Source organism: Malaclemys terrapin, chromosome 4, assembly GCF_027887155.1.
Source record: "Malaclemys terrapin pileata isolate rMalTer1 chromosome 4, rMalTer1.hap1, whole genome shotgun sequence".
In the NCBI taxonomy this organism is placed as follows: domain Eukaryota; kingdom Metazoa; phylum Chordata; order Testudines; family Emydidae; genus Malaclemys; species Malaclemys terrapin.
In genome coordinates this window covers 50077594-50091289 of record NC_071508.1, presented here as the reverse complement: position 1 = coordinate 50091289, position 13696 = coordinate 50077594, and the positions used below count along the sequence as shown (strand labels likewise).

Here is a 13696-nt window from a genome sequence, read left to right as displayed (position 1 = left end):
GGAAAAGACAAAATGTACGGCCACATCTTTGGAAACAAATGAAAGCTGATGGGGCCTGAGGATCTCCAGGCTTCTTTGAGATGCATGCAGAGTACAATTCAGCTTCCATTCCACCTCCTGCTTACCTGTACATTAAGTTGATGTTTCACCTGTCACTTTGTGAACTTTGTCGCTGCTAAAACTTTGGACCATGAATTAGTTAGAATGGTTTGAGGCTCACCCAGCCCAGTAAGGTGTTCAGTCAACATCTGCCTTATAATCCTGGGTATCTTGTGGCTGTACAGCTTTGGTCCAGAACTCTTACCCCACCAGCCTACCAACAGCCCACAAGCCTCAGCCTGGCTTTGCCCAACTTGTTTACTTCTTGCAGGCTGACCTTAGTACCCTTCCAGCCCTGAATTTGCTCCAAAATCATCTTACTGCAGGGATCAGATCCTCTCACTAGAACCTCACAGAAAAAGTATTTGTGTAACATTCCAACTTGTCAGCTTACTAGAAGCACACACTTTACTGAATTTATGCAGCATCATTGATTTATAATTAAATCAAATGAGTATATTAACAAAGGAGTATGGCTTAAGTGATACCAAGTAAAAGAGATAAAGTTAGAGACACAAGCACATAAAAGTGCTTACAAGCACGTAAAAGTGAAAAACATGCAACTAAAACATAATCTAGTAAGATCTGGTCTTTGTTCAAAATGGTTTCTCTCACCCACAGCCTCCCTTCCAGTTCTTCACTGGATGACCTGGCCAGGACCCATCACAGAGATCAAATTGGTTGCTTCCTTTGTTTCCTTACAGTGAAGGATAAAGATGGAGTCTCTCTCTGTCCCTTATATTACCAAAGGAATTGTCTTTGCCTTACAAGTCAGGAAAGCCTCCTGCGGATTCAATCTCCTGTGTCTCTCTGGGGCTCGGGAGCCATGTTAATTCTCTGACTCTAGAGTTCAGACTCTAGATAACCCCTGCTAGTTTAACTTGATGGCTTTGTTTACTGCTAATATGTAAATTGAGGTAAACCCACATTCCTTTGTGTATGACAGACTTGTTTATTGCCTTTACCTAGCCTAGGCTGTCTTTGTCTTAAACATGTTCTTGTAACATCATATAGAGGGGAACTAATAACTTCACATATAAGGTTAACACATGCATTTTACAGTTATATTAATAACCAACATGTTATTAGCTTTCATATGGTACATCACAAGGCATATTTTGTACAAATATTATTGCTGTCATGTGTAGGGTGTGAATACAGGAGTGCCTAGGGTGAAATATACTTATAGCACATTGAGGTTACTGCTACGGAAAAGAACAAAATAATCATGCATAACTATAGCAGTGTATTATTGATTCAGTTTACATATTTTGTTTTTTTTTTCTGCAGAGCACTTCAATTACTAGTTTTTCAGTCATTACAGAAAACATTAACTGCTTTAATACTGGAATAATTTGCAGAAAGTATATTTCCATTAATGTTGGAAAATCTTTTATAACATTTGATGATGACACTGGAAATCCAGTAAGTTTCACTTTTTAGCCCCGAAAAAAGGGAAAATGTATATTTGGAACTGGATGGTCTTGATTATATACAAATACTTTAAATGCTCTGGCCACCGACGAGAGCGGAGAGCCCGCTCTGGCCGCTGGGGGCTCTCCGCCCTCCCCCCGGCGCTCTGGCCACCGGGGAGAGCGGAGCCCCGGCCGGGGTCTCCACCCTCCCCGTGGCGCTTCGGCCCGGTCGGGGATTGCGGGCCCACGGCCGGGCTCGGCGCCCTCCCATGCCGCGGGGCGGGGGGGAAGGGAGGAGGCACGGCGGGTGGCTTTTTTGCCTAGGGTGGCAAAAAAGCCAGAGCCGGCCCTGAGTCCATTGGAATCATTGGGTGAAATCTAGGGCCTGTGTTATGCAGAAAGTCAGACTGATGATCATAATGCTTGTTTCTGACCTTAAAATCTATGGATGAAATCCTGGCCCCATTTAAGTCAATGGAAGTTTTGCCATTAACTTCACTGATCAGGACACACAAATGCATGAGGACAGACACAGGGATGGGCTTTAAGAGGCAGGTTGCAACTTTATTCAACTTAGTGCCCTTTTTTGGTGCTTTCTACCCCATCTTCCCATAACAGGCATTTAGGTGGATCCACTGTGGGATTTATAGGGCTCCTATCATAAAGCCTATAACCCTATGATTCAGCTTGCCCTGCTGAATCCTCTTCCCCTTCCCCTACAAAGGACACAAAAGACACTAAAGAAGAACGTTTTTCTATGAAGACTCCAGGTCTCCCCTTTTCCCTTAGGCCTGAGGCCCATCAGAGAAATACCAGATCTCTTATTTCTCAGCACTGGCCCTTTTTGTCCACACTGGATGCCGGCTGCAATTTATGATGTACTAACATTTGTACAATTTCCAATATTAAATTTCTAAACCTTTCCTATCCATGGTGCTATGAGGAAGGTGAAAAAAACTACCAGATTCAGACAATTTGGTTGCAATGGGAAAAATTCCTTCCTGACCCCTAAAACAGAAAGTCAGTTGGACCCACAGTATCCTAAATCACACTGTTCCTGTACTATGGGGAGGGAGGGAGGGTGAGTTCAGCTAAAGTGGGGCAAGGAGATTGAGAGGTCCCAGGCAATGGTTTCAATTAATGATTGTGTGGAGCAAGAAACCAATTGGTGCCCATTTCTCTCTGGCCAGCCAACAGGCAACACTACACCCAGGGAGATGAAGGGCCTACCTCTGTGTACTCTTCCCCTTTAATTCTAAAGCTGTTTGGCACTTTGTGGATCCAGTCAAGTCTCCCACCCATTAAAGTGGCAATTCATCCTATGAATCTGGATTTTAGAATACTTCCATACAATTGCATTAAATACGTGCTGGTTTCTAGTGTGCTCCATGGTTTGGGTTGATTTTTCAGTACTCTAGGTCAGATTCTGCAATCTTTATACAGAATGTTATTTATAATAATAATTAATAAATTAATATATAAAAGCTCTCTGTGTGAGAAAGGATGGCAGACTCTGTCCCTATATAGTTCAAGAAAGCACTCAAATATATGATTACATTAATCTATATTCAGGAAAGTACTTAAGCACATGCTTAAGTCTTGTTGAGTTCAATGGAAATTCAGTTTAATTTTGCAGCTCTCAGGCACCTGTTCAGCATTTTAGTATCCTACCCACTCATACTCTGCTCATCGACTCTGAAAATGTGAAAAGTCATAGATGTTTGTTTAAAAAAACCCCAAACACTCAAAAAAACCATGTAAAGCAGGTAATCCACAACAAATCCAGCATTAATCATGGTAAAAATCCCCCCTTTATTCCTCTGTGGTAATCACTCAGTGATTTTCAAATCATCCCCATCGTTCATTTTATTGATGTCTGTTTCCTGACAAGCAGACACCTTTTAAAGACTTTACTTATATTATGTGATGGCTTATTTTGTTTTGAACAGAGTCCATCTAGTTATATAGACAAACTACAAAAAATACACTTATGGAAAGCTGGATTTTTCACACTTGTTCATTTTCCTAATGAACACATCACCATTCTGTGGGATCAGAGAACAACTATTCATATACAAACTGGACCTCAGTGGCAGGTAAGCAGAGATCGGCACACCTAAAGTCATTTGTACAGGATTGAAAGACTAACATAACTATCTGACCATGGTTCAGAGAATAGACTAGAAGATCTATCAAACACATCTGCCAACTCAAACAATTCTATAGTAATTGAATTAATATAAAGTAAATGATCAAAATTTGGCAAAATTATAAGGAACTGAAAATGGGATATGACAGGCAACCTTAATAATGGGTAAGGCTAGTAGCACTGACTAATGCATATAATTTTTTTTAGGGTGAACTGACTGGATTATGTGGAAATTTTGACTTGAAAACAATAAATGAAATGAGGACTCCAGAAAATTTTGAGTTAACAAACTCTCAAGAGTTTGGAAGTAGCTGGTCAGCTGTAGAGGTAAATAATAACAAAAATGGCTTTCCTAGTAAATCCTTGTGTAACACTTCATAGCTCATCAGCCTCAGAACCAATAATTCCATTCCTGGAATCTCCCCTCGGTTGCAAACAGTATTTACAATATCTACTGACCTTATTATAATAATTAATTAAAGTGAAGTGGGAAAAAAGGATAGGAAGTTTTTTCTTCCTAAAGCACTGATATATGGAGGATTGATGTGCAGTATTCTGTTTTATGTTTGTTCTAAATGTACTGCAGTTTTTCATTAAATTTAGTACATTGCTCAAACAGTAATAGAAACATTTAGAGAAACAACCCTCTAAAATAATGACAGGTTTCAGAGTAGCAGCCGTGTTAGTCTGTATCCGCAAAAAGAAGAACAGGAGTACTTGTGGCACCTTAGAGACTAACGAATTTATTAGAGCATAAGCCGAAGAAGTGGGCTGTAGTCCACGAAAGCTTATGCTCTAATAAATTTGTTAGTCTCTAAGGTGCCACAAGTACTCCTGTTCTTCTTTTAACCCTCTAAAATATTCCCATCTTTTGCACTATAGAAATGCTGTAATTAAAAACTTGTGTACTTTTAAATATTTTATATGCAGTATCTATATCAATATTTATTTTAAATTAATTCATGTTGAGTATTTAGCCTAGCAGAAGGATCGCCATGCATTACCAAATACATATGCACTTCTGAGATTGCTATTCAAAAGTCCAATTGAAATTTTTTAAAATAAAATATTAAATAATGAAAAAACTCAAGGCTTGCTTATATGAGCAATCTTTATTATTCATGCAAGCAGGACTACATGTGTGAGTAAGGCTTAGACCCCAACAAAATGAATGTATACAACTGTGGCTTTGTTTTTCCTTTTGCCTCAGAACAAGTGAAACATTTTTCCACAATGGGCTGTTCTGTCTTCACAGATTTACCTTCCTCTATTTAATAATAAGTCTTAGGTTATCTTGACTCCTACAATGAGTGCTTTAGAAATGATGCTTTTGATTTGTGCTCACATGAATTATTTGAAACCTGATTTTTTTTAAAAAAAGGTTAGGTTTTGAAAGTTCAGATAACATAGTGGTTGTGAAACAAGTTTCTGGGGGGTGACAATTTTGCTTTCTGGTTTAGTGTGTTGACAGCTCTGACATTCGAAATCCATGCAGTTTGAACCCACTTAGAGAGCCATTTGCCAAGAAAGAATGTGGGATACTGTTAAGTGAAATGTTTGAAGCTTGCCATCCAGTGGTGAGTAGTGATAACAAATAAAATGATGTGAAGTTCTGTGTATATGATTAAAAAGAAACCTTACATCACTTTAAATCCCAGTCTTATCTAACATGACAGAGTGAGATAGAAAATGTGACCCATATCTGTTCTGATACCGATCCATTAGCACTTGCTCATTTGCATGTTTCATAATGATCATGTGCTCTCAGCTGATCTCCAGTTCATCTAGACACATTTAACTAACTAGATATACTTTAGGGCCTGATTGTGCAACTCTTACTGTGTAGACCCATGTAGAGCGCACTTTACAATATTTCAATGAGAAAACTTAGCAATGGTAATAATTGATTTTTCTTTTAAGTTTGGTCACATACAACAAGACTTCATGACAATAAGAGGAAAAAAATCACAGAATTATTTTTATGAAATTGTCTATATGGAGAACAGTTCATCACTAATTTCACCACATTTTTGATCACTTATTAAATGATATGTGTTCAGTGGTTCTTAACAAGCTTGCTAAGTTTGTTTATTTATGGTTAATTTGAGGAAATTAATAAACTAAAAATTAGAAATATTAAAGTTTAAATTACAAGTAAACACTGTTACCCTGTCCCATACTTCAAGTCAACATAAACATAAACATCATATTACTGCACTGATTCCTATGTATCACTTGATTAAGTGGGGAAGTTTAGGCTTGAAATTAGATGAAGGTTTCTAACCGTCAGAGGGGTGAAATATTAGAACAGCCTTCCGAGGGAAACGGTGGGGGCGAAGGACCTGTCTGGCTTTAAGATTAAGCTAGATAAGTTTATGGAGGGAATGGTTTAATGGGATAACATGATTTTAGTCAAATAAACAGCGTGCCATCGCTGGTAAATAGTATCAATGGCCAATGAGGGTCTGGCTGGAGAATCTTGCCTACATGCTCGGGGTTCTACTGATCGCCATATTTGGGGTTGGGAAGGAATTTTCCTCCAGGGTAGATTGGCAGAGGCTCTAGAGGTTTTTCGCCTTCCTCCACAGCATGGGGCAGGGGTCGCTAGCTGGAGGATTCTCTGCTTCTTGAAGTCTCTAAACCACAGGACTTGGGCACTTCAACAGCAGAGTCAAGGGAAAGGGGTTGGGACGGCTTTGTGGCCTGCATCATGCAGGAGGTCAGACTAGATGATCATAATGGTCCCTTCTGACCTTAAAGTCTATGAGTCTATTAATTCAATTGTACCACTAAACAGTGTACTAGTTTCTCATGACTATGATGATGCTTTGTGTTTTAGGCAGACACTTAAAATAACACCTATCATATCTTGAAGTCTTGTTAAATTGTCAAAGTCTGATAGCTCTGTATTGAGATCACTCGTCAAAGTCTATGTGAATTATTTTATGTTATTACAATAACATTTATATTCTTCAGGTTGACGTCACCTGGTTTTATTCAAACTGCTTGACAGACACATGTGGTTGTAACCAAGGAGGTGACTGTGAATGTTTCTGTACAAGTGTATCGGCGTATGCACATCAGTGCTGTCAGCATGGAGTCATAGTAGACTGGAGGTCCCCCAGAGTGTGTCGTAAGTTTTCTCAACCAAGTCCTGGGCCCAGCACATTGCCAGTCTATACACTGGATCAAGTTCTGAAAAAATAACCAAAGTTTGAGTCACATGAGCACATCCCTTTTAAAGTCAGAGCAATGGCAGCAGGGCTGTTGGTTGGAAGTAGATGCAGCCCTCTGCTTGGCTTCTATTCCCAATTTGGGCCCTGGGATTTGCACTGTGTGAGAACTACTGGTCACTTCTATGTTTGTGGGTGACACACCCACATTTTCTTCTTTTCCCATTACCTTCTGGAGACCCAGCACAAGATATCCTATGGGAAGTGGATGGAGTCACTTGTGTGGATTTTTCGCTGCTCTCGAAATATGAAGTGTCCCCAAAATAGCTGATATGAAGCTAGCTGTACAGCATATAATCACAGCATAGGCCAAGTCCAAACTCAATTATTTTGGGTGCAAGAGATAAGAGGAGCTGCAAGGGTCAAATCTTAGAGTCCCCCTGCAGGAGACAACACCTTTACATGCTTTACAACGCTTCACCTGCAATGTGGAGGTGGGGAAGGATTAAAGAATGTTCTGAACAAGTGTAATTCAGGATTTAAAATATTGCTATATTATTGTTTGTTAATACAGTTTTGACAAGAGGCTGCAGCTGAGATTGAGGCAAATCGTACAGCGCCTATCACAAACACATAGTAAAAGATAGTCCTAGCTGCAAGGAGTTTATGGTCTAAGAATGCAAGACATACAAAAGGTGGCAGAAGGGAAGTATTTGTATATTACAATTGAGAAGGGAGGCACAGAGAGATTACGTGAGTAGCCTAAGGTCACACAGGGAGCCTGGTAGAGTGGGGAAGTTACATAATAGCTTCTGCCATTGTAGATTATACGCAGGTATTTTAATGTCAGCAAGGAAAGATTGTAAAGTTGAGTCTTGACCACTAGAGGTCACAAAAAGATAACCTTATGTGTTTGCAGTGAATGTGTGCTCTGAGTTTAGTGCATTTTTACTCAAATGTTATAATAAATGCTTTGCCAATTAATACAATTTTGTGCAAAATCTAACTTAGTTGGCATTTGGTTTTGAGGTGCTTTTGTTTGTCCATTCATTAGTGGGTTAAAGGAAAACTTGTTTTTCTCTAAATTTCAAATCTGCAAAATGTCTGTATCTAAGTGTTTCTTTCCTTTATATTTTTTTAGCTTATGACTGTGAATATTTCAATAAAGGTAAGTCCTACAATAATGATGAAGAGTTGATAAGAAAACAAGAAAACATTTTATGGTGTATAATTATTATCATTTTGAATAAAAGTAGAAACTTTGGATCCAGGTTCATGAAGAGAAATGGAAGTTGCAAATACTATATTGTTTTAATGTTCAGGTTACTGTATTGCAGGTTTGCTTTGCTGTTTCCAAGAGCTAGTAATCATGGAATCTACTTCATATTGAACATAGACCTACTTCACTATTATATAACTTATTTACAATTAATGTAAATGTTTGAAGATCATAAATAAATAATTGTTCATTAAGTAACTAATGGCATATTTTATCCAATAGAATTTGTGTCAGCCAATCATATTAGTATTATAGTTGACAATTTCTCTTATGTGGTTTAAAAAATGTAACCAGTGAAAACTATTGTACTGTGGAAATGAATCCAACTCCAAAGTTAGGGGTGTTCAGAGTCACGATTTTGGTTTAGATCCATCTATAGTTTATTAATAAAAGAACAGCTAGTCAAGGGCTAGTTTACTACATTATAAAGTGATAATAGCTTTAATAGTAATGTCTTTTATTAAACACTGAAAGATTATATTGATAAAAGAAAATATGATGGAAACACTGAGGTCATAATATCCTAGATGTAGTTGAAGAATCAATTCTCTTTCCCAAGACAGATGATGCAGTCACCACCAAACATGGTATACTGTGTTATAATTAGTCCACATTGTAAATAAATGAAAATAAAATTAATGAAAGCTATACATAATATCAGGGAAGAAGAGATAAAGGAGAATATATGGAAAATATACAGATAATCTACAGTTCATTTTGTTCTATGCCATGGTTAATTTGTATCATACAGGAAAACAGTCCATATAATATGAGGTCCCTCAGTACTGTTTCATAGTTTAAAAACAACAGATTTACATACATCTGAGCCTAAGAAATCTATTCTTTTACCAAAGGCAGAGTATAATCTGGAATAACTTTTACTGTGGGTTTCCCAAAACTAGTGACCCTCTAAAGATGCCTAAAAATTGAACTGGTATTTAGTACTTAGGACAATAGTACTGATTGCTAAATGATCTGGGAAGCCTCAAGAGGTAGCTAACTTTCAAGAGATAGTTACTTAGTTCCTTGATTGTGGCTAAGACAGTCTGATCGGAACAATTTTCAGGATTCAGGGTACCTTGTAAACAGGGCCGGCTCCAGGCACCAGCCCACCAAGCTTGTGCTTGGGGCGGCACCTGGAGGGGGGCAGCGCGGCGCTCTAGCTCTGGCCGCTGGGGAGAGCAGAGCCGCAGCAGGCTCGCCACCCTCCCCCCGGCGCTCTGGCTGCCGGGGAGTGCGGAGCCCCGGCTGGACTCTGCGCCCTCCTCCCGGCGCTCTGGCCGCTGGGGAGAACGGAGCGCCGTCCGGGCTCGCCGCTGGGGAGAGCGGAGCCCCGGACGGGCTCACCGACCTCCCCCCGGCGCTCTGGCCGCCAGGGAGAGTGGAGCCCTGGCCGGGCACTCAGCCCTCCCCCCGGCGCTCTGGCTGCTGGGGAGAGCGGAGCCCTGGCCGGGCTCTCCGCCCTCCTCCCGGGGCTCCAGCCGCCAGCAGAGCCGTGGCGGGCTCGCTGCCCTCCCCCCGGCACTCCGGCTGGTCGGGGAGAGCAGGTCCGTGGCCGGGCTCAGCACCCTCCCCTGCCGCGCTGGGGGTGGGGGGGGCAGCGGGAGGCTTTTTTGCCTGGGGCGGCAAAAAAGCCAGAGCCAGCCCTGCTCTGCTTGTAAATCTGCCTGTTGAACCTATGAAGACGTTTGTTTCTTTTTGGATAGGCTCCAGACATTGAGCTTGTAATGGAGTCAGTTCTCCAGAGGGAGATTGGATGGGGCCTCCAGTAGAAGAGGCTACTTGTGCCTCTCTACTCTCTTTGCTCACCATACGAAAGGGCCAGAGAAAATCTGACTAAAGGATTTGCCTTGCCTGGTGATAGGGGTTTTTGAAAGTGTTTTCAATTTGAGCTGAACTGCTCAGACAAATGTTATATAGTAGGTTTTTAACTGATAAATTGCTATTTCAATATTTTAATTTAAATACAGGAAAATGCAGTAATAAGGGATTATTGCCATTTATAGTTTCTTTTTTGTATTTTTTTTTTTTCCACAAATGAAGTACCATATGACTGAATGACTGGAAGTTTGAAAGTATAATGTTCAAAGTTAAAGGACTGGAAACACGTCTTACAGTGATAAAATCAAGGAGCTCAATTTGTTTAATTTAAGAAAGTGAAGGTTAAAGGGTAATTTGATCACAGTCTATAAGTACCTAAATGGAGAACAGAAATTTGTTAAGAGAATCTAACAGACAACAGTATAACTGGATCTAATGTCTGGAAGTTGAAGCTAGAGTAAATTGTGATGTTAGTTTTAACTGTTATTAAAAGCTGTGGGCGGATAATTACTGTAAGTTTGAGTATGCATGTGTGTATATCTATATGCCTATATATCCACCACATTTCTGTTAGTAATAGCCATGTGATAAATACATTTGTCATATAACTTTCACCCCCTTCACCTTCTCTTTACCTGCTAAGCCATCTCATCAGGACTTGTTATAATAGGCCAAACAGCTGCCATTAAAAAAAATCATCCTGCCACAAAAACACATCCTCCTTCTCCCCAAAATATTAGCCTGGCCTAAGGCTCAAGAAGGCTAAGATCCAGTCCTGGGCCAGTGATGGGCTTTTTGTGCACAACAATGTCCTGACCTTAGAACTGTGTATCTCATATCCCTCCAAAGCTGGAAACAGATGCTTTTTATATTGCCAATTTATTAATGGGATTCAGTGCTTAATTCATGCCTTGAAAGAGCCTGAGATATCAGACTTTAATTCATGATAATTATTAGTTATAGAAATGCCATTTCAGGACATTTTATGGCTTTTTATGACCCTGTACTTTCCATGCAGGGGAACTAAGAGACCTGGCTTTAAGGCAGAAGGCTACAAAAAATAGTCCCAGTTAATTTAAAAAAAAATAATCCTAAAAATATGTTTTTCTACAATATTATTGGTATAATCAAATAGGTGATGGTGTGACATCATAGGAAGTATTTATCAGCATGTGTTTGATCACAATGTAACTCGCCCTTCGGTTTTATCACTTGTGAATAAGACACCCAATTTCAAATTCATGCTGATAATACCTTTATATCACACTACTACACCACTGTGTGCACATGTATACAAAAAGATAACATTATACATGCACTCTTACTATCCAAGAAGTTCATTTATACATGATGACTATTGTTAAATAGAGACAAGATGGATGAGGTAATATCTTTTATTGGACCAATTTCTATTGGTGAAAGAGACACATTTTTGACATTACAAAGAGCTGATCTTGAGCCCTGAGAAAGGTACTCAGAGTGAGTATTGTTAAACAGAGGCATTTATAATGTGATTTCAATAATGCTGTGATCTACTGAGAGCTACGGGTAGCATCCTTATAATACAAATATATTAATCCTATATCTGAAAATCATCTAATAAATGTTCACTATATTTCAGCATAGCTATTTAGCATTTAAATATATATTTGCTATAAGGTACTACCAGATATATGTTAAATAAATCACATCAGTTGCAAAAAAATGTTTGTATTATTTTGCATCTGTCAAATAGTTAATTTTCAAATGTAGAGGAAGCTGTGTGAATCTTTATAAAACCTCAGAACATATGTATATGGATAATACACCCATTTCAAATTCAGGCTAATAAGACTCTTTTATGCCACACTACTTCAGCATTGTGTGTATGTAGATATAGGTAATATAATTAGGCTTGGCAGAATTCAATTTTTATGTTTTTTTGTAATTTTGATGAATAATATTAATATTTATTTTAAGCCTGTTTAGATTTTTATCGACCTTTACATTTTCATAGTTGAGAGAAATTATGGTGTGGGGAGGAGTCAGACAATTATTCAGTAACATTGAGATTCAAAAAGTTAAAGCTTTAAAAATGGTTAACACACAAACTGTTAAAACTATGTGTCAAAATATGCCAAATAAATATCCTTAAATCAACAAATCATACCTATGTTTACTATTCATTTGCTAGTCCAATTGTAACAAGTCTAGTCTAAATCATTAGATTTTGACTGCAATAAGTTCTTAAGCAGCTTTTTTCTTAATTTGCCTAGCTGTGCATTTTGGTTATTAGTGGAAATATTTTTTCTGAGGTTTGTGTGTATACAGTAAAATCGATGTTTACCAACATTTACTGCTAGAAATCTAATCCTTCCAAGCCTAAATATAATATGTTCATTCTTATTATCCATATCTAGCCATAGATTATAAGGTCTGAAGGGATCACTGTAATTATCTAGTCTGGCCTCCTGCAAGATTATTGTCCACATGCAAATTTTTCTGTTTGGGCACATAACCAGGAGCACAACTGAGGTGTCAGCTACATTTTATGTTAGTTGAACCCAATTAAAAATGAAGCCTAGAGGGTTATGGAGGTAGGGAGGAAAGGGGAAAGTTCTCACAAATCTTTGTGAAATGAAGTTGGAAATTTTGTGCAGTCTAATTACAGCTAGTAGGTGTTGTTTGTTTTTGTTCTTTTGTGGGGTGGGGGTTGCTTCGTAAGGCACTGCCATTTCATTTTAGCACATGAAGCCTGGAATAGTTTTCAGGCTGGAGTTGTTCTTGTTTAGAGTTTGCCACTACATGATTGCCTAAGATAATATATGAGAGCTCAAGCATTTGTGACACTGAACATTAATTTTGACTGAAAAGTTAATTTTGGCTTCTCTCTCAACAGTTCTGGGAAAGGGTCCCTACAAACTGGTCAGCTACTGGGATGGAGAAGTTGCAATGGCAGCCAAACTGTTGGGTGGCTATGTTTTCCCAGCGAGAGCAGAAGATTTTGTTCCGGGAGATGCCGCAAGCTTTATGCTGACTTCAGGATGGTATAAGCCCAAAGCACATGGTAAAGTCACTGCAACCTGAAAATAAACATAGATAAAGACAAAGACAGAGTGGGGAATGAACACACACAGCAAATTCTGCCCTTGAAATACAGTCCTGCACCTGAGGACAGAATTGCCCACAGACCTTTCCTTTGCAGCTATCAGCTGATTCTAAACTTTAACAATGTCCACCAAACTCTGCACTCCGTGGGTTTTAATTGGGTGATTCCAGCTTTATAAATAAATACTTTTAGTTTTCAAAACAACATTGTAACTGCCACATTTGTGATCCTGATGAAATACTGCAGTTATTTGTGCATCCAATTTCACTGCCAGGGGATAAGTTTGTTATAATAAATATTTTAATGATCCTTAACCCAAGATGCACCAGAAATGTCTGATCCTGCTGATCAGGTCCCTAGAGAGCCTGTAAGGAGTAGACTCTGCACCTCCTGCCTGCCGTAGAGCAATGTTTTTCTGTGGCTTTCTGTGTGGGACCATAGAATGGGTCATTGTGGGTTGGCTGAGGGAATTGCAGGGCTCTAACTAGTGAGTCTGGTTCCACTGTAGAACTGGCTCAAAATTACATGTAGGAGAGTGCAGAGGGACAGGGCTGTTACTTCTGCTCTTAGTCTGTAGCAGGAATCTCAGTTTTTCTATACGAGTGCCCTGTATCCTGCCTTTGATTTGGGGTGAAAGATTTTGTCTCCTTTTCCAGCCATGCATAGACCTCT

The 13696-nt window shown here is 39.2% G+C and overlaps 1 protein-coding gene across 1 annotated transcript in view; it reads left to right on the top strand.

The window, feature by feature from the left end:
• The window catches only part of OTOG (otogelin), a 147001-nt gene that overhangs the window by 60261 nt on the left and 73044 nt on the right, over positions 1-13696 (top strand). Inside the window, exons 22-28 of the mRNA XM_054027475.1 lie at positions 1390-1524; positions 3464-3610; positions 3871-3990; positions 5124-5240; positions 6640-6796; positions 7978-8004; positions 12815-12982. Of these exons, the coding sequence (XP_053883450.1) occupies positions 1390-1524; positions 3464-3610; positions 3871-3990; positions 5124-5240; positions 6640-6796; positions 7978-8004; positions 12815-12982 (871 nt within the window). The remainder of the gene's footprint in view (positions 1-1389; positions 1525-3463; positions 3611-3870; positions 3991-5123; positions 5241-6639; positions 6797-7977; positions 8005-12814; positions 12983-13696) is intronic.